The sequence below is a fragment of the Danio rerio genome, chromosome 1, assembly GCF_049306965.1.
Source record: "Danio rerio strain Tuebingen ecotype United States chromosome 1, GRCz12tu, whole genome shotgun sequence".
In the NCBI taxonomy this organism is placed as follows: Eukaryota; Metazoa; Chordata; class Actinopteri; order Cypriniformes; family Danionidae; genus Danio; species Danio rerio.
Genome location: NC_133176.1, coordinates 3,041,894 through 3,067,500, shown reverse-complemented (window position 1 = coordinate 3,067,500; position 25,607 = coordinate 3,041,894). Strand labels below are relative to the sequence as shown.

The 25,607-nt window shown below is 34.6% G+C and overlaps 1 protein-coding gene across 9 annotated transcripts in view; it reads right to left on the bottom strand.

Annotated features, from left to right (window-relative positions):
• Positions 1-25,607, bottom strand: part of farp1 (FERM, RhoGEF (ARHGEF) and pleckstrin domain protein 1 (chondrocyte-derived)) — a 145,176-nt gene that overhangs the window by 118,959 nt on the left and 610 nt on the right. For all 9 annotated transcript variants that reach the window (XR_012405376.1, XM_017355952.3, XM_073949318.1 and 6 more), the window contains exon 2: positions 6,573-6,762. Coding sequence is in view for 8 of the 9 variants with exons in the window: in XM_017355952.3 (XP_017211441.1) it covers positions 6,573-6,746 (174 nt within the window). In the remaining variant the exon portion in view is untranslated. The remainder of the gene's footprint in view (positions 1-6,572; positions 6,763-25,607) is intronic.

Below are 25,607 nucleotides of genomic sequence, written 5' to 3'. Positions count from 1 at the left end.
ACTCATTCACACGTATACACTACGGACAATTTAGCTTACCCAATTCTCCTATACAACCTGTGTTTGGACTTGTGGGGGAAACCGGAGCACCCAAATAACAGATAAACATAGGAAATAATAGATATAATAGGAAATAATGCAATATAACAGAACAATATGTATAAATTAAAAAGAAAATAATAAAAGAAAAAAGAAAAGAAAAAAATAAATAAAAGAAAAAATTTAAAAAATATTTATATTTAACAGAAAAAAAGTTTAAATACAACATAAAAATTATAATAAAATAAAAAGAAATAAAAGAAAAAATATCTAATAAAATTAAACAAAAGAAAATATAACAAGAAATAATAAAAGAAAATAATTTATTACGAAACCTTAAATAATAGGAAATAATGCAATATAACAGAAAAATGGACAGATTATAAAGAAAAATAATACAAGAAAATATAAAATAGATAATTAACAAAACATTAAAAGAAAATATGAAAAATATATAAAAGAAAATAATAAAATAAAATATCCCAAATATATGAAAATATAACAGAAAACAGTATAAATACTACTGAAAATATAATAAAAAAGAAATAACTAACAAAAGAAATAAGAAAATAATTTATTACAAAACAAAATAATAGATAAACATAATATTATAGGAAATGAATCAATATAACAGAACAATATATTTAAATTATAAAGAAAATAATAAAAGAAAATGAAAAAAGAGATCATTTTAAAATACATTTTACTAAATAAAAAAATATAAAACAAAAAATCTATAAAAGAAAATAATAAAATAAAACACACAAAAATATATTAAAATAGAACAGAAAATACATTAAAGTAAAAAGAACAGAAATAAATAAAATAAAAATAAATACAACAGAAAAAAAATGAAATTGAATTAAATTACATTAAATTAAAATAAAATAAAATAGGCGGTTTATTCCACTGTAGCGATCACTGATGAATAAAGGGACTAAGCTGAAGAAAAATAAATGAATAAAATAAAAACATACATAAATAAAATAAAAATATAACAAAACAAAATAAAATATGATGACATGCTGATGAAAGCCTATGAATCTTGTGGTCTATATGTGAACTTGGAAACAGGAACTGTGCCAGGTCTATTGGGATTTCCTTATTGAGATCCAATCAAACAGGAAATCCTGAACACTGGAGCAGAGCAATGTGCCGATGACAACATTACAGTCTGCAAACCCACTCAAACAAACTACTGCGTTTTTCCACACACACACACACACATAACTGATCAAAAGAAGACATTTAGAATCTTACAAAAGATCCGCATTCTAACAGAAGCCGCATTCTTTTGAACATTCTATTCATCAAAGGACCCGGAAAAATACAATGTATCAGTTTTCCACAAGAATAACTGTTCAACATTGATGATGAAAATCCAATTCTAAATCATTTCTAATATAATATATGAATGTCAAGCTCAGTGGTTAGCACTCTTGACTCACAGCAAGAAGGTCGCTGGTTCAAGCCCCGGCTGGATCAGTTGGCATTTCTGTGTGGAGTTTGCATGTTCTCTCTTTGTTGGCGTGGGTTTTCTCCGGGTGCTCTGGTTTCCCCCACAGTCCAAATACATGCGCTAAAGGGGAATTGATGAACTAAACTGATTGTGGGTTTAAATGTATGGGTGAGAGTGTATGGGTGTTTCCCAGTACTGGGTTGCAGCTGGAAGGGCATCCATAAAATAAAGGGGCTAAGCCGAAGGAAAATGGATGTCAATTATATAATTGTATTTCCTAGTAGTTGTAAGTATGTCTTTGTGGTTGCTATAGGGTGTTTTGATTGGTTGCTAGGGTGTTAGCCCATCCCAGGTCTCCAGGAATTAGAATGGGAGATAATAAAATGTTAACCATAAATTACAAAAATTCCAATCACTCAGAAAAGTCCAAATGGGGTTATTATAGTTTGTTATAAACATTAAACTGTTTTTAAAAATCATAGTTTTAAAGAAAATAAACAAACAAAAAAGTACAATGATAATAATAATAATAATAATAATAATAATAATAATAATAATAATGACGATAATAATAAGAATAAAAAAATATATAATATTATGATGATGATGGTGCCAATGATAATTAAAAAATAAATAAATAAATAAGAAGAATGATGATGATGCCGATGATAATTAATAAATAAATAAATAAATAAATAATAATGATGATGATGATGATGGTGCAGATAATAATAACAATAAAAATAATAATAATATTATAATGATGATGATGCCAATGATAATTAAAAAATAAATGAATAAATAATAATAAAAATAATGATAATGATGATAATGCTGTTAATAATAATAATAATAATAATAAAAATAATATGATGATGATGCAGATGATAATTAAAAAATAAAATAAATAATAATAATATTAAGAAGAAGAAAAGATGATGATGATGATGCTATAATAATAATAAAACTGCAATAACAACAACAATAATAACAATGACAATAATAAAATAATGATAATAATAATAATGACAATAATAATAAGAAGAAGAATATAATAGCAGTATTTATTATTATTATTATTATTATTATTATTTATTGTCATTATTGTTGTTGTTATCATTATTATTGTTATTTTTGTCTTTATTGTTGCATCTTTTCTAAACCAAAGTTTATACACAAAAATAATAATTATAAAAACATATTCAATTATAATAAAATATTATTAAATTATTTGAATTTTAATTATCGAAAAAAATATATATACACAAATAATAAAAAGTAATATAATTTAATTTAAACAATTATTTTAAAAAAAAACTACTAATTATTTATAGCTATGTGTTACGATAACCAGCGATCATTCACTGGAGATCGCTGGTTTCCACTTTCATTATGAACTTCACTTCCGCATTCCCCAGGACTACATTTCCATACATGCACTTCTTCCAATCACGCACGCCTGGTCACTCATCTTCCTGATTACATCACCAGCTGAAACCTGTTACAGAGACTGATTACACACAGTATTTAAGCAGGACACACACTCATTCACATTGCCGAGTCTTGTTCACTGTAAAGTAGCATTACAACGTGTTTTCCTTGTCTTGTTTTCCTGTTTTGAACCTAGCCTTGTTTATTTAGTTATCCTTGTCTGCCGCCTGCCTTTCGACCTCTTGATTGTTATACTGACTACGATTCTGGATTGTCCTCACATACCTGTTTGCTCCCGTATTGACCACTGCTTGCCTGACTGTGAATAAACCTGCATTTTGGATCCTACCTTCTGTTGTGGTGTTACTCCCCGGCGTTACACAATGTAATGATAATAATTTTTTAACATTTAAAAACTAAGCTTGATATTTCCTAGACATCCCCTTTAACCAACTCCATAGTAAATCATTTTAGACAAAAGCATCTGCTAAATGACCATGTAATCACAATTATTTTGGAGCAGACACTTTTCATTCATTGATTCATTCATTCATTTTCCTTTGGCTTAGTCCCTTTATCGCCACAGCGCAACACTGGGAGAACATGCAAACTCCACACAGAAATGCCAACTGGGACTCAAATCTGCAACCTTCTTGCTGTGAAGCGACAGTGCTAACCACTGAGCCACCGTGTTGCCCTTAGACAATTTACAAACATCTATTAATACACATTTTGGTACATTTTTCATCTTACATAAGCAAGTGAAAGCAGATATTCACTAATGCAGATCTCAAAACAACCGATATACAAGCCTATCACAAATGACAGTTTCCAAATATAATACAACCAAGCCTTAAATGAGTTATAACCTGCATTCAACAAAGACAAATGAAGCCATCAACAAGTCAAACGCTGAGCTCCAGAAGCACTAAAGCAAACCACAGGAAAACAACACGACTGTCCAAAACCTGCGGCTGAAAATAAATGAAACTGCAGTTGATGCGAGTCCGTCTGGATGGACAGAATGATCGTGCATCGCCTCGGGAAACTGAAAATCAATTTAACCCAGACTGACAGTGTTTACTGGCCACCTCCAGGCCTTTCACAACACAGACACGCTTCTGTGGGCTTTATCTCACTATTAAAACAGCATCAGGTGGAGCCCGACTGTCAGCAGGCCCCCAGGGCACGACCGGAGAGCAGGGTGTGTCTGCAAACGCCCACAAATACGTCACAAACCGAACAAAAGAGCCATCAGCAACCTATATATCCACTGTTGTGGGTTATAAATGGCTGCAGGATTCTATATAGATGCCTGTCCAGTACTTTAAAAAGCTGAAGGGATTTCTTTTTCACGTACCTAACATGCCTGAGAAGCTTACAGCTCCCTTGGTGACGATCAATGAGGGTATTTTCTCATTAGTGAACAAGACGGAGCTTTTTTTACATCATTACCATTCCCAGAGGAGCTTAAGTGAACAAACGGGAGGTCAGTGAACACAAAGAGACTGAGGGAGAAAGCAGCAGAGGCTTCAGTATGAACTAGATCCTGGGTTTTTCCACAGGGGTTTTCCAGACGATTAAACCTGGGTTGTGCTGGAAATGGAAAATTAGCTGTATGCTGTATTTAAAAACATTATATAAATTAGTATGCAGTAGACAATGATAAGCAATTCAAACAGCAGCGCGCTGTGCAGTTATCTCATGAGCTTGTTATATTTTCCACAGCTTTCCATCTTGAAACAAAGAGGATTATTTTTAGAATCACTAAAATTCAATGTGATAAAACTTAATAAAATACAAATAAAAAAATGCAGTGTTATGAATTTAAATGAAATAAAATAAAATTAGTTTATCAATGCGGCACTAAATACAACAGAATAAAAAATGTAATCAATAAAACATAACAAAAAAGTCAAACAAATCGCAATAAAATGCTGTGAATTAAAATTAAAAATGCAATGCAATCAAACAAAAATAATATAATAAATAATATTATATATATATATATATATAATATGTAAAAAAAAATGTATGTATATATACATATATATATATATATATATATATATATATATATATATATATATATATATATATATATATATATATATATACACATTATATAATATAAAATAATATAATAAATATAATAACAATTGAATTGCAATGCAATAAAGCAAATGCAATGCAACACAAGAAAAAGAGGACAAACACGTCAAACATGGACATACACAACCCTAAACACTGAGCTCTGTCCTGTAACACGCAACCTGACAAGGTTCCAGCGACAAATTTGTCTGTCTGCACCAACGATGAGACAACAGAAACATTTCAATACCAGCCATTCATTAAAATAGCAGCCGCTGCACTCCTGACGAGATGGTGAGGGTTATAATCTGATTAATGCATATTAAACCATTCATTCAATTTCTTCCACTGCAGTAAATCTAAATAAATTAAACAATGAAGTGCAGTGCAATAAGACTAAATGTGATGCAATAAAATAAATACAATAAAATAAAATAAAAACATTAATTATAAAAGACTGCAAAAAAATGAGGTGAAATAAAATGCAATGCAATAAATACATTTAAATGCAATAAAAAGCAGTGTAATAATATAAAATAGTGCAGTGCAATAAATTAAATCAATTAAACAATAAAGTGTGATGAAATATTGCAAAATGCAATGGAATAATTTATTGAAATAATAATTAAAAATGTAATAAAATGCAACACAGCCCAACATATTGCAATGCAATAAAGTAAAAAACTGTAACAAAATGCAGTGAAATTTTAAAATGCAATGCAATAAAACTAACTGTGATAAAATTAAGTGCAATAGAATAAAAAATGCAATGAAATAAAATAAAATAAAAATGAAGTGCAATGCAATAAAGTAAAGTAAAACAAACTGAAATAGAATGAAATGAAATAAAATTAAAAAAAACCCACCATGGTTAAATAAACTATCTGCAATACAATGCAATGAAGTAAGGTAAAAAATGCAGTGCAATAAATTAAAAATGATAGTGCAATGCAATATAATAAAATAAATTAAACATCGAAGTGCAATGCAAAATAAACTGCAACACAAGCCAAGAAAGTGTAACACAATAAAGTAAAACAAATAAAATGCAGTGAAATAAAATTTAAAAATGCACTGCAATACATAATTGACTGATAATGGAGAAAAAACTGTGATAAATTTCAGTGCAATAGAATAAAAAACGCAATGCAATGCAATAAAATTAAGTAAAATAAAATAAAAGTAATAAATTAAAAGTAACTACAATCAAATGAGGTAAAAAAAAAATGTAAAAACGCAAATAAATGCAGAGCAATTAAATTACATAAACACAGTGCAATGTAATAAAATTAAATCAATTGAACAAATGGAGTGCTTTAAAATAAAACTAAATATAATCAAATTTTTAAAATTCAATAAAATACAACACAACCCAACACAGAGCACTGCATTATAATAAAAATAAATGCAATAAAACAAAATCAAGTGCAATACAATAAAAAAATCTAATCTTCAATACAATATATATATATATATACACAATGAATAATAAAATAAATCAATCAATCAACAATTTCACCAAAGCAACAGTAGAAATCCAGCGCTGCCTTACCGAGACCTCAAAGACTTCCTGAGTGTCGTCCAGCATCTGGACACGGATGGAGATCTGTCTCCCGGGGGGCATAGTGGGGGGCCGCTGCCCAGGCTCCAGTGTGCTGATGCCCAGACTCTCAGGTGCCCCGAGTCTCTGCCCCGCCACCGAGGGCCGCTCCTCTGGCTCCACCATACTGCAGCAAACCCACCTGACGACACAGGAAAAAGAGGACAAACACGTCAAACGCTAAACACTGAGCTCTGTCCTGTAACACAACCTGACAAGATTCCAGCAATTTGTCCGTCTGCACCAAACGTGACAAGACAGAAACATTTAAATACCAACCAATGCTCTCCTGACGAAATGGTAAGGGTTATAATCTAAGTGCATATTAAACCAATTTAACATTATTAATAGGCTACTGAGTGACTGATGTTGCGGTTTGCACTCACTTTCGTTTTCAAGCCACTTGCTAGCTATTTTATTATCATGATCTGAGGTGAACGATCTGCTGCTGCTTTCAGTATGGCAATAAATGACACCTGAAGTGGTGGTAAAATCACATTGGGAGCATTTCATACTGAATAAAGCCCATAATCAGTACCTGAGGTAGAGCTGCACGATTCTGGCTAAAATGAGAATCACGATTTTTTTGCTTAAAATAAAGATCACGATTTTCTCACGATTCTGTAGATGTAAAATAAAGGTATGGTAAAAACAAACATATGGCACAACATCGAGAATAATATTATGTTTAGGTCTACTGCTTTCTATAAATAATTCTATTCTAATAATAATAATTATTCTGATGTTGAATTATTATGTTTGAGATATATGCTTGCAATCTGTCATATTAGACAATTTTATTCACTGGTAAAATCAGACATTTGCCATTATCAGATTATATTCAACAATATATTTTGGTTCGCTATGAAAGAAAAAACATATCAAATGCTTGTCGTAATCATAATGCGATATGATCATTTAAATGAAGTGCACACTTTCGGTTTCATTTTGACTGCTAAGTGCCGCCTCTGTCCCTCTGTGCCACAAACTGAATGTTATTAGGCTGGCTTGTGTAGCAAGCCAGACTATTGTTATCCTATTTTTCTTCTGAGATTAAAAATTAAACTCTATCTCCATCTAGAGCTTTCAAGCTATGACCACCAAACTCACACCAGACCTCCAAACTGGTCTGACTCGGGTTGCTATATCTTTTCCGACTGATCCGACTTTCGGTTTTCTGAAAAACGTCCCGGGACGGTCAGAAAAATTCCATTGACTTAACATTGGATCAAACTTTGTGACCACATAACTCTGCATCAGACTGTCCTACAGACTTATAACTGGGCTCATTTAACTCAGACTACCTGACTACCAAACTACCAATAACTGATGAGCTATTAACTTTCTAGCCACACCCCTAACAACCAAATACGGCACCCTAGCAACGGTCCCATAGACTACCATTATAGAGGTTCAGATTGATTGATATCGTCATGCTGCAGTGTGATAGAGGCATGTGTTGCTTTTAACTGTTCATACTGGCAAGAAGCTTTGATACATCATCAGTCTATCTATCTATCTATCTATCTATCTATCTATCTATCTATCTATCTATCTATCTATCTATCTATCTATCTATCTATCTATCTATCTATCTATCTATCTATCTATCTATCTATCTATCTATCTATCTATCTATCTATTATCTATTATCTTTTCATACTTTTAAAAACTGTTTAAACTAAATAAACTATTACCATCAGGCTTTCACAAGCCAGCCTCAAAGTTTGTCCTCAAACTTTAAGAATCTAGTTTGCAACTGTGTTACCTGTTACTTGCAACATATGCAGGTTTTGTTCACTAAAGTAGACGTGCGCGCGTCTATCATTAAGTAGAGCGCGCGCCTTCTCTGTGATAACAGCTCACGGTCAGCAGCTCACGTCACATGTGATTTCCCGATCGCGAAAACATCATTATATTAGAACAAAACTTACATTTTTAGGTGAATTACACCTTATAAATACAGTATGTGACTCGTTCAACATCATTTGGAGGTGTCCATGTCGCTGAGCAATGCATGTGAAACAATAAAAAGACTCGTGCAGCCGTCTTTTCTTCTCTACTGAATTTTAAAGTATGATTGACAGAATTGTAGAAATGCTGGATTAAGATCGTCTTGGGGGTGGAATCGAGATCGTGATCTTTTAACGATTAATTGTGCAGCTCTAACCTGAGGTGATCATTGTCATTGTAGTTTCAAGAGTTCACACTTAGCTGATGATTTACAAAGCTTATTTGGCATGCTGTCCTGGGAGAGAGCCCCGAGCTCAAGGGCTCATCGAGCCCGGGGCTTCCTCCCGTTGGCAGAGCAAGAAGGGAGCCCGAGCTCGGTGGATCTCAGAACTCCCCTGCTGCTGTAGCTAAGGGAACGTAAGGAATTAGACAAGCTTGATTGTTATGTATGTTGAATGTCTTTGGATGGTGGGAGGAAACCGGAGAACCCGGGGAAAACCCACGCGGACACGGGAAGGACATACAAACTCCCCACAGAAACACCCACCGGTCCTAAAGGACTAGGACTGGCAGTATTCTTGCTGTGTGGTTCGCAGTGCTAACCACTGGACCGCCGTGCCGCCCAATCACAGGTAAAGGAGGAGAATAGGGGAGGAGGGGGGTTTCTTCCAAACGAAGATAAAGTGAACTGAAAACTGAGGCTATTTATGGTGCCTTAGGGCTCATATGATTGGAAGATTAGTGATTAGCAAATACGAGACTGGCCGTGATAAATCATAAGCACGTGATCCTCTCGAAATTAGTTTAAGAATAAACTTCACTTATGCTGTTGTTTTGCAATAATTTAGAAAAACTAGACATGCTGTGGGTTGCCATTGAAGATGGTAATTCTTTATATCCTTTTATCGTGTGTTTTGGTGTCGCGGTGCATGTAGTTATGACGCTGTAGTGTGAGGCTGCACCAGAAACAGCTGGAATTTCAAGCTTGTGCTGCTCTGGAAAATGCCATGGATGATTTATGATTCCTGAAATGTGTATTTCTGCAGTAAACTCACTCTCACACACACATGCTCATGTTCTGCATGGCTGAGAATTATCCCCACAAACACTGTTAGTTATTATGAGCAGACCTCGGACAACCACTGGTGAAGGAGTGAAATGCATTAAACAAACAAGACATGTTTGGAAACACAATAGTAACTGCATAGCATTAAAAATAAAAGGCAAACAATTAAATGGAGAGAATGACTGCCTTTTGTCTCTGAGAAACCAAAATGTGGACATATAACAGACCTTATTATAGTAAAGGGATAGTTCACGCAAAAATAAAAAATTTGACTTGCGTAGGAGGAAAAACAAATACTCTGGAAGTCAATGGTCACAGGTTTCCATTCATTCATTCATTTTCTTTTCGGCTAAGTCTCTTAATTAATCCGGGGTCGCCACAGCGGAATGAACCACCAACTTATCCAGCACACGTTTCACGCAGCAAATGCCCTGCCAGCTGGGAAACACCCATACACACTCAAATACTAAGGACAATTTAGATTACTCAATTCCTCTGTAGAGTTCCTCTGTACTGTGTTTGGACTATGGGGGAAACCGGAGCACTTGGAGGAAACCCACGCAAACGCAGGGAGAACATGCAAACTCCACACAGAAATGCCAAATTACCCAGCTGAGGCTTGAACCAGTGACCTTCTTGCTGTGAGGTGACAGCACTACCTACTGCGCCACTGCATGCCTCTACAGGTTTCCAGTATTTTTCTAAATATCTTCTTTTACGTTTAGCAGAAGAAAGCATCTAATAATGGTTCATAAATAGTAACTGGTGAGTAAATTATGACAGAATTTTCATTTTTGGGTAAACTTCCCTTTAAACTTTCTCATAAAATGTTTCAGAGCTTCTTGCATTTATACATTCCTGAAATATGATGGATGCACTAATTAATAGTTAGTCCATAATGTCATAAAATAAAATATAATTAAATAAAAAAAATGAATAAAATCCAATATTAAAAGTGCAATAATTTGAAACATAAAAAATGCACAAAAATATTTAAAAAGTATGATGTAATATATTAAAGAAAATGCAATTCAAAATTAAATTTAAAAAGGCTATGCAACAGAATGCAATGCAATAAATGCAAAAAAATAAATAATAGAATGAATTAAATAAAACTAAATTCTTTAAAAGAAGTATAAGTGTAATGAAAAATCAACAAAATGTTTAATGCAATAAAATAAAAAGGAAACATGTAAAAGTAATAAAATTAATAGATAAAAAAAATAGATTAGATAAAAACCTAATGTTATAAAATCTAATAAACACAACATACAAATACAAAATGCAGTGCAATAACATGCAATAATGCAATTTTGTAAATATTATGCACTAAAAAAAAAATTAAATGCAGCAGATATCCAGATGGATGTGGGCATTCATAATCACCCTTTACCATCACACACAGTCAAAAAAAAAAAAAAGAGGAAAAAAAAAACGAAATCTAGTCAAATAAAACAGTACAATTTTCAAGATGTAAACTTATTTGACTTATTTATTTAAGAAAAAAAATAGATAAGATCGTAAATAAAATAAAATAAACCTAGAAATAAAATAAAATTTTAAATAAAATACAAAATACAAAAAATAAATAAATTAAAATTAACTTAAATTAATAAGTATTTTTTGGTTTATTAAATAAAATTTAAAAATACAAAATAAAATACAAAATAAAAAATAAAAAAATAAAATACAAAATAAAATTAAATAATAAAATAAAATACAATAAAATAAAATATATACAAATTGAAATAAAATACAAAATAAAATACAAAATTAAATTAAATATACTAAATTAAATACTAAATAAAAAAATAAATATAATAAAAAATTGAAATAAAATAAAAATTTGAAATAATATGAAAAATAAAATACAAAATAAAATTTTATAAAAATTTGCAATAAAATTAAAAATACTAAAAAAAAATCTAAATAAAATAAAACAAAATAAATAAAAACATTTTTAAATAAGTCAAATAAACAAAATGTTATAAAATGTAATTAACAAATAGTGCAATACAAATAAACAATGCAATAAAATGCAATGTAAACAATTATACACAATAAAAAACTAATATGCAGCCAGATATCCAGATGGACGTGAGAACGTGTCTCCATCAAACCCTTCAAAACTCAACAATGTCCTTAATACTGTTTTCACAGCTTAAAATCAAACAAAAGACCCTCCATCTCTCTCAGCGCTGTAAAACGCAGCGTTTATGGATTTAGAAAATCATTAGGAAGGCTTTAGCGGCACTAAATCCAGGGATTTGAACCTAAAGAATGAGATGGAGCTCTGGATTATAAGCTTGTGTTCTTCAACAATCAGGAAATACAGTACCATCTGAAGCACGTTCAAACACAACCTTTTTCCTCAATATATAATTACATTTATGAATCCCAACAATGACTGAAAGCATAAAAAATAAGAGGATTTATTAATTATATTAATTACAAGTGCAATTTATGAACAAAAACGGGTCAGGATTTTGGGATGCAAACTCAAAAATAAAAGCAAATTAATCCAAATATCAAGATGTAAAATCGGAGCTGTGATTTCTCCATTCTGAAAACGTCTACAACCCTCCAATAAAAAAGAAAAGGCAGCAACGAGTTGAAATGTTTAATTGTGTAGCGTAAACAAGCCTCCACACTCGACTAATGATGGGAGTAAAACTACAGAGCAGATTCCAGCCCTGATGGCTCCTCAGATCCAGACACTTTCATCTGATTCCCACAGAATTCCAGAGAGACGCGTCTGAACAGGTGGACCAGCACAAGAGGGTCTCCTGTGTTTACATCAGGCAATTGACTATCTTAGAGAACTGTATGTGCAGCACTTCATTTTACAACTCGACAGTAATGCAATTCAATGCAGTAGTAAAAATAAGTCAATATATCAAAAAGCACATTCATTCATTTGCTTTTCAGCTTAGTCCCTTTATTAATCAGAGGTCGCCACAGTGGAATGAACCGCCAACTTATCCATCATATGTTTTACGCAGCAGATGAACCTCCAGCTACAACCCATCACTGGGAAACACCCTTAAACACTCATTCACACACATACATTACGGTCAATTTAGTACATCAATTCCCCTATAGCGCATGTGTTTGGACTGTATGGAAAATTGGAGCACCCAGAGGAAACACACGACAACATGGGGAGAACATGCAAACTCCACACAGAAATGCCAACTGGCCCAACTGGGACTCAAACCAGCGACCTTATTGCTGTGAGGCAACAGTTCCAGTAAGTGTTGTTAGCTGAAAATAAACACTAATAATAGAAGATGAGAAAGGAAAATTGCAACAGCCAATAACGATGAGAATATCTGTCATTTGTTGTGTTTTAAAGTCTAAATGTTTGCTTCTTAAAACAGTTTTCATTTAATTAGCTCAGAAAAAAGATATATAACCTGTTCATATTAGTATGATCATTACATAAATAAAAAATAATAATGTATTTGCTGATAAAATAGCATTTTGCAAGTTATTGATATGATGAGAAATAACCCAAAACTCAACAAAAATATTGCATATAAAAAAATAATAATAATAAATTAACACATATTATATATATATATATATATATATATATATATATATATATATATATATATATATATATATATATATATATATATATATATATATATATATATATATATATATATATATATTATACACATACACACACAAATAAAATATAAACTAAAAGTAAATAAATAAATTAAAAATTAAATCAAATATAAAAATTTAATAAAATATAAAATAAAAATGTAAAAAATATATAAAATAAAATATAATAGAAAAAATAAAAATACAATAAAATATAAATTATAAAATAAAATATAAAATAAAAATACAATAAAATAAAAAATATAAACATAAAATATAAAAAATAAATAAAATAAAATATATAAAAAACACAATAAAATATTAAATATTAAATTAAATCCAAAAAAAAAAATAAAATAAAATATAATTAATTTAAATAAAATAAAATAAAATAAAACCCAACAACAATATTGCACATCCCTTATTTTCCCAGTATCCTGCAGCCTTAAATGCTATTTATTTATATCAGACTGGGTAATAAGAAGGTATTATTCCTAAACCTACTCCTGAACCTGAACTTAAAGGGACATTTCACCTAAAACAGAAAATTCTGTCATCATTTATTTACTCTTTACTTGTTCCAAACCTGTTTGACTTAGTTTTGTCTGTTGAACACAAAAGCAAAAATTTTGGAGAAATCAGAAAATATGTAAATCTTTCAAATTTGCTTTACCTACTATGAAAGTCAATGGTTACCATTTTTAGCTTTTGTGTTCAACAGAAGAATCTCTTTAATGAGGATACAGCTCATCAATAGAGCTTATCAGACGTTTACAAGGCTTATCGGTGTATGTTCAGTGTAACAAACACACCACTGGAGCTTTCCTGAGATTAAAGACGAGGAGGAAAATCTCACTTTGATATTGATTCACTTCTATCTGGGGGATGGAGAGGACAGCGATATATAGATGATGAAAGATAATCACAGCGTTTTCTAATTGAAAGTTTAAAGGCCTAATAATTAAAACTGGCATTACAACAAATGTAGGGTGGCACGATGGCTTACTGGTTAAAAGGTTCGAGTCCCAGCTGGACCAGCTGTCATTTCTGTGTGGAGTTTGCATGTTCTCCCCGTGTTGGCGTGGGTTTCCCCCACAGTTCAAACACATGCGCTATAGGGGAATTGAATAAGCTAAATTGTCCGTAGTGTATGAGAGTGTGTGTATGGGTGTTTCCCCTTACTGGGTTGCAACTGGAAGGGCATCCATTGTTTAAAACATATGCTGGATTAGTTGCCGGTTCATTCCCCCGTGGTGACAACGGAAAATGAATAAATGAACATTAAATTAATTATATATGAATTAATTATGATATTAAATATAAAAAGGGGTCATCAATTGTGTTAATTGACCAATTGGGAATAGTTTGATCAGTGCTGCTAATCTCAAAATAGACCAATTTTAGCCAATTAATTGACCTGTATATATGTTTACCAGCTTATAATATTAATATATTGATCTAGCAAACCTGTCTGGCTCTTATACTAGATCAACAAGTTAATCAGAATTTGATATTCTCAAATAATGGTTATTACTTAATTCAGCAATATTTATTATAATAATAAGCCCAGTGAAGCTGTGATTTACAGTCAATTTAAAACAGCTTAGTAGTGCTGTAAATTCACTCACGGCTTTACATGGGTGTATTGCTTTTATAAAAAGGTTACTCGAAAAGGTTTCACAAAATAAGAGTTTCTTTGGCTCAATACTGATAGAGGAATTAGTGCCAAGCAACAGTCACAGGTGTATATTTGTAGAGTAGAGTATTTTTAAAACCGCTTTAAATGTGGCTCAACCAATCAGAATCAAGAACTGGAACTGCCCAATTTGTAAACAAGTCTTTTTTCTGCTAACACTTCTGCCAACAACCCACCAACTGGGCCTATCAAGCGACAATACAGTCAGGTATCGGTTAACAATGACTGACGAAGGTAACAGAGGCTTCACAGAAAGAACTAGAACAGGAATAATAGAGCCAGTAAACTGGAGAAGTGAGTGAGGGATGGAGAGAGCGCAGCAGGGCACGAACACTGCAATAAAGAGGCCCATTCTTCCCCGTCCCGGGCCAGAGTTACTGCTTACACACATTTCAACTCAATGAGGAATTAAGAAGCGGCTCCTCTGGGACATTTAATCCCCTTCACTGGCAGTTTCATTACCCACCGCTTCAGGAACCGCTGATTTACGTGTGGATATGTGCTGTTCAATCGTAACGCAGTGACATTACAGGGATAGTTCACTCAAAAATAAACATTCACTCAATTTGACTGGGTCAGTTTGTGACCCTGAAAAGCAAAACTGTGTAGGTGTGTTTAAAAAAATACTGAGGTTTATACATCACCCAAAAGCTGAATAAATAATACTTCCGATATGGATACCGATAACGATTTAGAGGCCGATAGTCAATATATTGGCAGTTATATATTAATAAACAGTTTTCAATATTTTCTGCATTGTTGCATAAACAAACCAATAAAAAAGCAAAAACAAGCCCTTGCAATATAAAACTGCTATTATGGTCTAGTGTCACATACTTTGAAGAATACTGGAAACCAGAAGCTATTGACATCCATAGAAAGAAAAATAAAACATGTTATGAAAGTCAATGGCTGCTTTTTCCAACATTCTTCAAAATATCTTCTTTACTGGTCAAAAATGGAAACTCACACAGGAATTTTTATGGATAGTTTATGGATAGTAAATCAACATTTACTCAATTTCGCAGGCTCAATTTGTGACCCTGAACAACAAAACCTCATGAGTTGTGTATTTTTACTGAGATTTATACAAGCTGAATGCACTGATATGGATTGTTTTACAGATAGTGACTGATAACCAATATCTCTTTAGTATTGGAGGCTGATAGCCGATATATCAGCTGATAAATATTAATATTATATATAATTTTTTCTGAATGTTCTGCATTGTTGCTAAAACAAAAGCAAACACCAAAATCTAGACACAATTAAAAAAGCAAAAATATGCCAACGCAATAAAAGGCTTTCATGGTCCAGGGTCACATTTTTTGAAGAATACTGGAAACCAGTAGCCACTGACATCCACAGAAAGAAAAAAAAAACATGTTATGCAAGTCAACCAATGCTTTTTTCCAACATTCTTCAAAATATTTTCTTTACTGTTCAAAAATAGAAACTCGCACAGGATTGTTTAGGGATAGTTCACTCAAAAATAAACATTTACTCAATTTTACAGGGTCAGTTTGTGACCCTGAACAACAAGACCTCATGTGTTTTTGATTTTTTTACAGAAATGTATATACATCACCCTGAAGCTGAATAAATAAGCTTTCTATTGAGGTATACTTCAGGTTTGCACCGATACAGAATTTTATGACTGATACCAATAACCGATAACTCTTTAGATTTGGAGGCTGATAGCCGATATATCAGCTGATAAATATTGATATTACATATATTTTTTCCTAAATGTTCTTCAGGGTTGCAAAACACCAAACTCTGAATACAATTAAATATGCAGAAATATGCCAACGCAATAAAAGGTTTTCATGGTCCAGGGTCACATTTTTTGAAGAATACTGGAAACCAGTAGCCACTGACATCCACAGAAAGAAAAAAAAAACATGTTATGCAAGTCAACCAATGCTTTTTTCCAACATTCTTCAAACTATCTTCTTTACTGAATTTACTCAATTTTACAGGGTCAGTTTGTGACCCTGAACAACAAGACCTCATACGTGTAGTTTTCACCTTTATTAGGACAGGACAGTGGAGATTTTATACACATGAAAGTGTGGGGAGCAGAGATCAGCAAAGGACATCAAGCCAGAAATCGAACTCAGGTCGCCGTGAGCAGAGCACCTTGGTGCAATGTGTCGATGCACATATTTAAGGTGTTGTATCTAAGGTTTTGACTCTTATAAAGCATAATAATAGTATAATACGTTTGCAGATATTTCAGGAACGTGCTCAGTGAACATTAGTGTTGGGCGATATACTAAATTTTCAGATCATCATATCATCATGGATACTCACATCGCCCCCCTGTGAGATCGTTGATACAGAATACTATCACATGGGGGCGCAGCAGTGTTATGTTTATTTATATATAATGTTTATTACTATAATTAAGCATACCAAAACATATTTAAGAGCCTTCGGCTGATTTTTTTAAACTTGCAAACACAAAGGGCAGGCCTGAATTTACAGCTACCATTTGATATTCCCAAATAATATCCTGCATCCCAATTTGCATACTTTTCATGCCAAATAGTATTGGAAAAAGAATTAGCATGTCCCAAACTGTGGTATGTTGAATATAGCATGCCAAAGGTCCCCAGCATGGTGTAACATAAGTAAACGAAGTCAGAATTTAACATTTTTGGGTGAACTATTCCTTTAACTACAGGAACAATGCCAATGCAAAGGGCAGGGCTGAACATACTGGCATGAAGAGCTCATTCAGAAAACCATTACAGGCCACTTACAGAGACATGATGAACACTCATTATCTTTCCTCCACCGTCTGCTATCTTTAGCTCAGCCATTTATAACAGCACATCTCAGAGAAAACTGCAGGAATTATTAAAGCAGCGGCAGGAGAGTTCCCTCTGTTGCCGGGTAGAGTTTGCATGTCGAGCTGGTTTAAAGGCACATGACATTTATTAACTCCAGCAGTTACTGGTTCAACAGGTTTTCTTTCTCACACCCCAGCTTCTGTTCGCTGATCTCAGAGCTGTTTTCATAAGCCTCAGAAGAACGCGTCGTCTTTCCCCAAAGAGAACAGACAAACATAAAGGCAAGATCACGTTCCCATCAATCCTGTCAGCTGCACTCTCATCTGCGCTCAACAGTCGACACACAATCTGTAGGGTGAAGATGGTGTACTACAAATCACCACTGGAGTATCTCTGTCTATTATTTAAAAGCTGTTCAGTTCCTGCATATGAAGGGAAGAAGACTGTTGTTGCTATCTGGATGATTGACAGGACATTCTGGTGGTTGTCAGGGTGTTGCTATGCAGCTGTTCTAATGGTATAAAGTCATGAGTAGCTAGACATGACTCTACTGGGGTTGTCAGGGCATTGTCAGTTACTAGGGTGTTACTATGTGGTTTCTATGGCCTGCGGAATGATTGACAGGACATTCTGGTGGTTGTCAGGGTGTTGCTATGCAGCTGTTCTAGTGGTATAAAGTCATGAGTAGCTAGACTAAATAAGCTGCTAAGATGTTACTAGGGTGTTGCCGTGTGGCTTCTATGACATTCTAAATGATTGACAGGACATTCTGGTATTAGTCAGGGTGTTGCTATGCAGATGTTCTGATGTTCTAATGGTAATAAAGAGGTTGCTAGGTAGTAGCTTGACATGGATGTACTAGTGGTTGTCAGGGCATTGCTAAGATGCAACATAGATATAAATACTCTGCTACGAAGTCACTAGGGTGTTGCTATGTGTTTTTTATGGCAATATGAATGATTAATAGGACATTCTGGTGGCTGCCAGGGTGCTGCTAAGCAGATGTTCTAACATTATTAAAGAGGTTGCTAGGCTGTAGCTAGACATGGATATCCTGGTGGTCGTCAGGGTGCTGCTAAGGTACACAACGTGGGTTTAAATATTCGGATAAGAAGTTACTAGGGTGTTGCTATGTGGTTTCTATGGCATTCTGAATGATTGACAAGACATTCTGGTGGTTGTCAGGGTGTTGCTATGTAGCTGTTCTAATGATAATAAAGAGGTTGCTAGGCTGTAGCTAGACATGAATGTACTGGTGGTTGTCAGGGCATTGCTAGGGTACACAATGTGGTTTAAACATGCTGCTAAGATGTTACTAGGGTATTGCTATGTGGTTTCTATGACATGCTAAATGATTGACAGGACATTCTGGTGGTTGTCCGGGTGTTGCTTTGCAGATGTTCTGATGTTCGGTATTAAAGAGGTTGCTAGACTGTAGCTAGACATGAATTTACTGGTGGTTGTCAAGGTGTTGCTAAGATACACACAGTAGTTTAAATGTGCTGCTAAGAAGTTACTAGGGTGTTGCTATATGGTTTGTATGACATTCTAAATGATTGACAGGAGGACATTCTGGTAGTAGTCAGGGTGTTGCTAGGCTGTAATAAGACATAGATGTACTGGTGGTTGTCAGGGCGTTACTAAGGCATTCATCATGGTTTTAAACATGCTACAAAGAGGTTTCTAGGGTGTTGCTATGTGGTTGCTATGGAATTACAAATGATTGACAGGACATTATGATGGTTGTCAGGGTGTTGCCGTGTTTTGAGTGCCATGAATTGAACTGAATTGAATTGTTGTCAGGGGGTTGCCAAGTGGAACCCTTTCCCTTAGTGGGAAAACAGCAATTGACTCTGATTGGACAAAAGAATGATCACTGGATACTTTTAATTCTTATTGGGCAAATTTTGAGTTGTCATTGAGCTGGAAAGTTTTCTTGGATGTTAGAGCATTGATCGGTTGTTGCTAAGGCGTTACTATGCACTCCTATCTGCTATTCAATGCAACTGTCCATTATAAAAGCCTGGTGTTGTGATGTGTGACAGCTCCTCTTGCTGTAATTGGCCATTAGCAGGAAGAGTCTCCAGCAAACCTGTCAGGCTGAGCGCTGATAAATGAGCGAAAGGGAAAGCTCTGCCAGTGGAAAGTTTTTCTGTAAAGGAAGCACAAAGTAGGAAGCATGCGAACACAGAAGGAAGGTCACACAGAGATAAACAACTCGTCTCAGTGAAGAAACAGGAACTACTTCTCCAGCCAAAGCCATTGTCTCATTGAAGCCGAAAGTGCAAACCAACTCAAATTTGACTCAGCTTCTGTTTCATGGCTTTAAACTCAACCATAAACTCACTATATATCATGTCAGCAATGACATCACGACGTTTATAGGATTACAGCTCACCAGGCACCACAGTTGCATTATGTAAAATGCAAATGTGATCATGCTTTTAAGGCCTGGGACTGTGTAAACAATTCAGAGTTTACACCATGCAGACATTTATATTTAAAGGAGGCAGATAAATATTAAATGTGCTGTATGATGGTTTTTGACTCTATTAAAGCATAAAAACACCATCATATGTTTGCAGGTATTTCAGTTACATGCTCAGTGAACATTGTTGTTCATCTGAAAAACAATGCTGAAGTTAGATGTTCTGCTTTGAAAATGAGTGATACGTGCTGGAACGTCTGTCTTTGTTTTGGTCTCTTTAACCTGCCCAATGCCAGTTTAGCCAATTATATTTCAGCTCCCCGGTTGCTTTCATGGAAAACAGCGCATTTCATTCATTCAATCGGGAAGACTCTCAAAGCATGTGACCAAAAATGCGACTTCCGGTGGACAGTAACAGTCCCGAAATGAGCCCCAGATTCAGAGTTCCACATGAGGTGGTTATTAATTAGCAAATAATATAAATATTACGAGTTTAAACATTAGGTGAGCAGGTTACATTGTAACCCTGTAGAGGTGTGAACCTATGCTGGTCTCACAGTTCGGTTACGATCGTCATGCCATCGATTCGGTTCAATTCGATATCTCGGTGCATTGATGATGCTTTCCATACACAGTGTTATATTTTGGGGGGAGGCTATAACAAGCTGTCTGTATAAACACGCAGACACACAGCACCACACTGTCTCTCATTCACACATATATACAAACATAGACAGCACCAAACAAACAAACAACACACACACACTTAAGCCCTCGCAATATGCGTTTAGCCGGGAGAGCTCGCAATGAGCGGAGCAAAAAAAAAAAAACACAGAAAAAAAAGGCACTTTTCCGATGGTCCCATATTGAGGGCTCCGCTCCGCGCAAGCTTTCCCGGCTAAACTCATATTGCGAGGGCTTAAACGGAGCAGTGCTCGTAATGTCGAGCGAAAAAAAGAGAGAAAAAGACAGCAGTGAAACATAACCAGCTTTGTCTATTTGTAGGAAACACACTTTAGATGTTTTTAGGGTAAGAAGTTTTTGAGTTATTGCCGTCTGTAACTGAATGTTTCAGGAATATCGAAAACAAAACCAACTGAACCGCGCTTAATTCTGGCGCTCCCCTGGATGTACAGCGCCCTTAGCTTTTGCCTATACTGCCTATTCCACGGGCCGGCCCTGAGTTGGCTCCTGAGTGTTGTAAATACCCGCGCTCACCTCCCTCGCAACAGAGCGCATAGAAGATAAATGACATCAGTACATAATAACCGTTATGATTATTACTAAACCGATACTGAATTATCCGCGTCTGCATCATGGTGCACAGAATAAACAATTAATTTTGACACCCCTAACCTGAGGTGATCCGTTTATCCTGCTGTTCATAATAAAAGTCATTTCTAAAATAGAAATTTCAGGTGTTGGTTAGGACAAAAACTCTTTTTAATATGATAAATATTCCTTTTTATCGAGTGCTGTTGTTTTAAGTTAGAAAACGGTTAAAATCTGCCGTAAATTAGCCCTTAGGCTCGATAGTCAGGCACACTCATGTCAATCTGGCAACCTGCGCTTGCATGGACTCGTCAGAGGCGGCGGGGAGTGAAAATGTGTTTTGATCCAGAAATGCAATACCTAGTTCAACCACTGGGGGTCAAACTTACATACAGCACCTTTAATTATTACATTTACGCACTTGAATACTCAAATCCCCCAGACATCAACATAGAACTGTTGATTTCATTTATGTATTTGCCTTATTATTTTCTATCTAGTAATTGATTAGATTTTATGTAGATGGCTGCACTCCAAAATCATAATTCATTTCCATTTAAAGATTATGAGAAAAAAATGTAATCAAATTTTATTCATGCAATACATAATCGCAGAACAATTCAGCATCGCAATGTCAGATTTTTACAAAACTCAAACTGATAAGAAAGTCAACAATTGAGCACAGGCCCATTTCAAAGGACGTGCATTGTAAAGCAGAGTCATGTTGCTTTCCCAAACAGTTGCTTTATTTGAACACCCTCATGCGAACATCTTTCTTCTCTTTCATCTTATGCAAACACACACACACACAAACACACACACACTACAGAAACCAAGCAGAGCACAATACGGGTTGATTCCCAGTCTCACGCTCACTGAGCTAGTTAACCTGCCTTTCAACAGGATGAAAGTTCCCAGAGACGTGTTCAGCGAGGCGCACGGCGGCAAACAGAGGCTTCAGTGTGAGACCGGCTCAACATACACATCTGAACGCATGGATCAACACTGCTGGTCCAGGGCATCATGGGAAGTGTGCTCGTAAAAATCACTGAACTGACTTACTGCTTTCATTATGTGGCTTAAGTACTAGTGTATGCACAGGCACACAATACTGAAAATCAGTAATAAAGTGGAGCTAATATGCGAAAAAAAACTTTAATATATAAGAATGAGTGAATACAGTCAGCACCTAATGGTTAAACGAGTATTAATTGTATGTTTTTATAATCACAAATGGTCAAAACAGTCTGCAGAAACACTTTGATTGACATTCTCCCTTTGTATGTGTCATTAAAGGGGACAAGCCCCACCCACTAGTGATCATCTCTACCTAATTAGCATAGAATGTCAGTCTTGTTTTTGAATCTGCCACTATGCTGGCACACAGGCATTTGTAGCTCTGCCCAATTTTGAAAAAGAGCACATCTCATTTGCATTTAATACTCATTTGTACTCGCACTATGTAGAGTTGCCTTGAACCAGGCCAAAGATCTGAATTGAATGAGTTGAATTGGCTGTAGTGTATGAGTGTTTGTGTGTGAATGAGTGTGTATGGGTGTTTTCCTGTACTGGGTAGCAGCTGGAAGGCAATCCACTGCGTAAAACATATGCTGGATAAGTTGGCGGTTCATTCCACTGTGGCAACCCCTGATAAATAAAGAGACTAAGCCGAAGGAAAATGAATAAATGAATTTACTAAAAGTCATTTTAGAGTTCCTGCTAAAATATTTAGACAAGTGCTGTTACTTTACCATGTTTTTTGCTCCTCATGACCTGATAGAAACCACTCAATACCATCTTCACCACCCAAATGTTTTAGTCAAGAAAACTGATGCTATTACTGGATTATTTCATTATGTCAATAAAACAAATATATTTGTAAGTTTTATTCTGTAAATAACTTACATCAAAGTTTTCAGACAGTTTATTTTCAGTTTTATTTTCATTTACTCACTTGTTTCAAACCTGTTTGAGTTTCTGTTGAACACAGAGGAAGATATTCGGAAGAATGTGGGAAAAAACAGCCATTGTTTTCATAGTATTTTCAGTTCCTACATTGTTCTGAATATCTGCTTTTGTGTTGATTAATTTTCCTTCAGCTTAGTCTCTATTTCGGATGAACCACCAACTATTCCAGCACATGTTTTACACAGCGGACGCCCTTCCAGTCACAACAGAGTACTGGGAAACACCCACACGCACTCATTCACTGTGGTCAATTCAGTTCATCCAATTCACCTATGGGCGAAGCAAGAAGGTCACTGGGTCGCTGGTTCGATCCTCTGCTCAGTTGGCGTTTCTGTGTGGAGTTTGCATGTTCTCCCTGCATTCGCGTGGGTTTCCCCCGGGTGCTCAGTTTCCACCACAATCCAAACACATGCGGTACAGGTGAAATGGGTTGGCTAAATTGTCCGTAGTGTATGAGTGTGTGTGTGAATGAGTGTTTGTGGATGTTTCCCAGAGATGGGTTGCGGCTGGAAGGGCATCCGCTGCGTAAAAACTTGTTGGATAAGTTGGCGGTTCATTCCGCTGTGGCGAACCCGGATTAATAAAGGGACTAAGCCGACAAGAAGATTAATTAATTCATTCCCCTGTACCGCATGTGTTTAGACTGTGGGGGAACACCCGGAGCACCCGGAAGAAACCAACAGCAATACGGGGAGAACATGCAAACTCCAAACAGAAATGCCAACTGACCCAGCTGGAACTCGAACCAGTGTCCTTCTTGTTGTGAGGCCACAGTGCTAACCACAGAGCCACCGTGCCGCATTTAACAGATTAAAAATCATGTAAATGTAGAATAATTCATGTTAATTTTTAGATGAACTCTCTAATGTTAATAAAATCACGTTGGTACATGCAAATACCACAATTAGACATGTTAAACCCGTATAATAACACCTGTGTAAACTAAAATAGATGAAATGTCCTAAAAACTTCTCCCTCTATATAAAGCAGACGACAGCAGTGTCATATTTTCACAGTAATATCAGCAAATCTGGCCACGAATGTCTATAATATTGGCATGAAATCACATTTCCCAAAATCATTTAGGCAGAAATCGTGATTACCAAGGTCAATTTGCTAAAAGACTTGCAAAATCCGTGCTGAGGCGTATGCTTACAGTAGACCAGCGGATGTAGGTTAGTCGAGTAAATCCCTGAGGTTCAGATGTTAGTAGGTTAAGCTGCATTGACTGTGTGTATGTGTGTGTGCGTGTGTGTGTGTTAGCCGAATCAAGAATTCATGTGACAGGGAAAGTCCATAACACCCAGACGACTACCTGCACACTCTTAAAATGCATGGCTGCAGCAATTATGAAGTGAAGGTGAAAAATTCATGCAGGAAGAGATGAATATTAATGCTTCAGTCACTCGGTTCTGGGATATTAGATTAGATTGGATTCAGCTTTATTGTCATTACACATGTACAATGCAATGAAATGCAGTTTAGGTCTAACCAGGAGTGCAATAAAAGCAAGTGCAGCATACAGATATATAAAATATTGAGGTAAAGTTGGTTTTAAATTTGCACATTCGTTCATTTAACTGTCTCTATATAGTTTACCATGCTAATTTGAATATTCGGTCAGAATTTGCAAGCAAGTATGACTTAAAAACAACATTAGCACTATCTAATAGACTGTAAACACTGCTGAACTTTGATAATCACTGGCTGCAAATATGATTTTGTTATTCAGAATTGGCAAAGAATACTTTTCTGAAATTATATTATTAAGGAGAATGTCTGAATCTCAGAATATGAGACCAACTTTACCTCTATATATAAAATAAAGTACAGTTATAGAAAAATGATGGTGATATATACAGATAGACGTACTTTAAACATTATATACAGGTTGTATTAGCTATGAACAGAGATTTACAATAGATGAATATATGTGCAGGGTGCTATTAATAATCAGAAGTGTGCACATATATATATATATATATATATATATATATATATATATATATATATATATATATATATATATATATATATATATATATATATATATATACACACACATGTATATACATATATTACAAATGTATATACAGTGGGTATGTACAATTCAAGATGAATGTTCAATGTAGTATGATCAATTCAGAATTATTATACACTTCTGTAGGGTTATGAAATCCAATGTGAC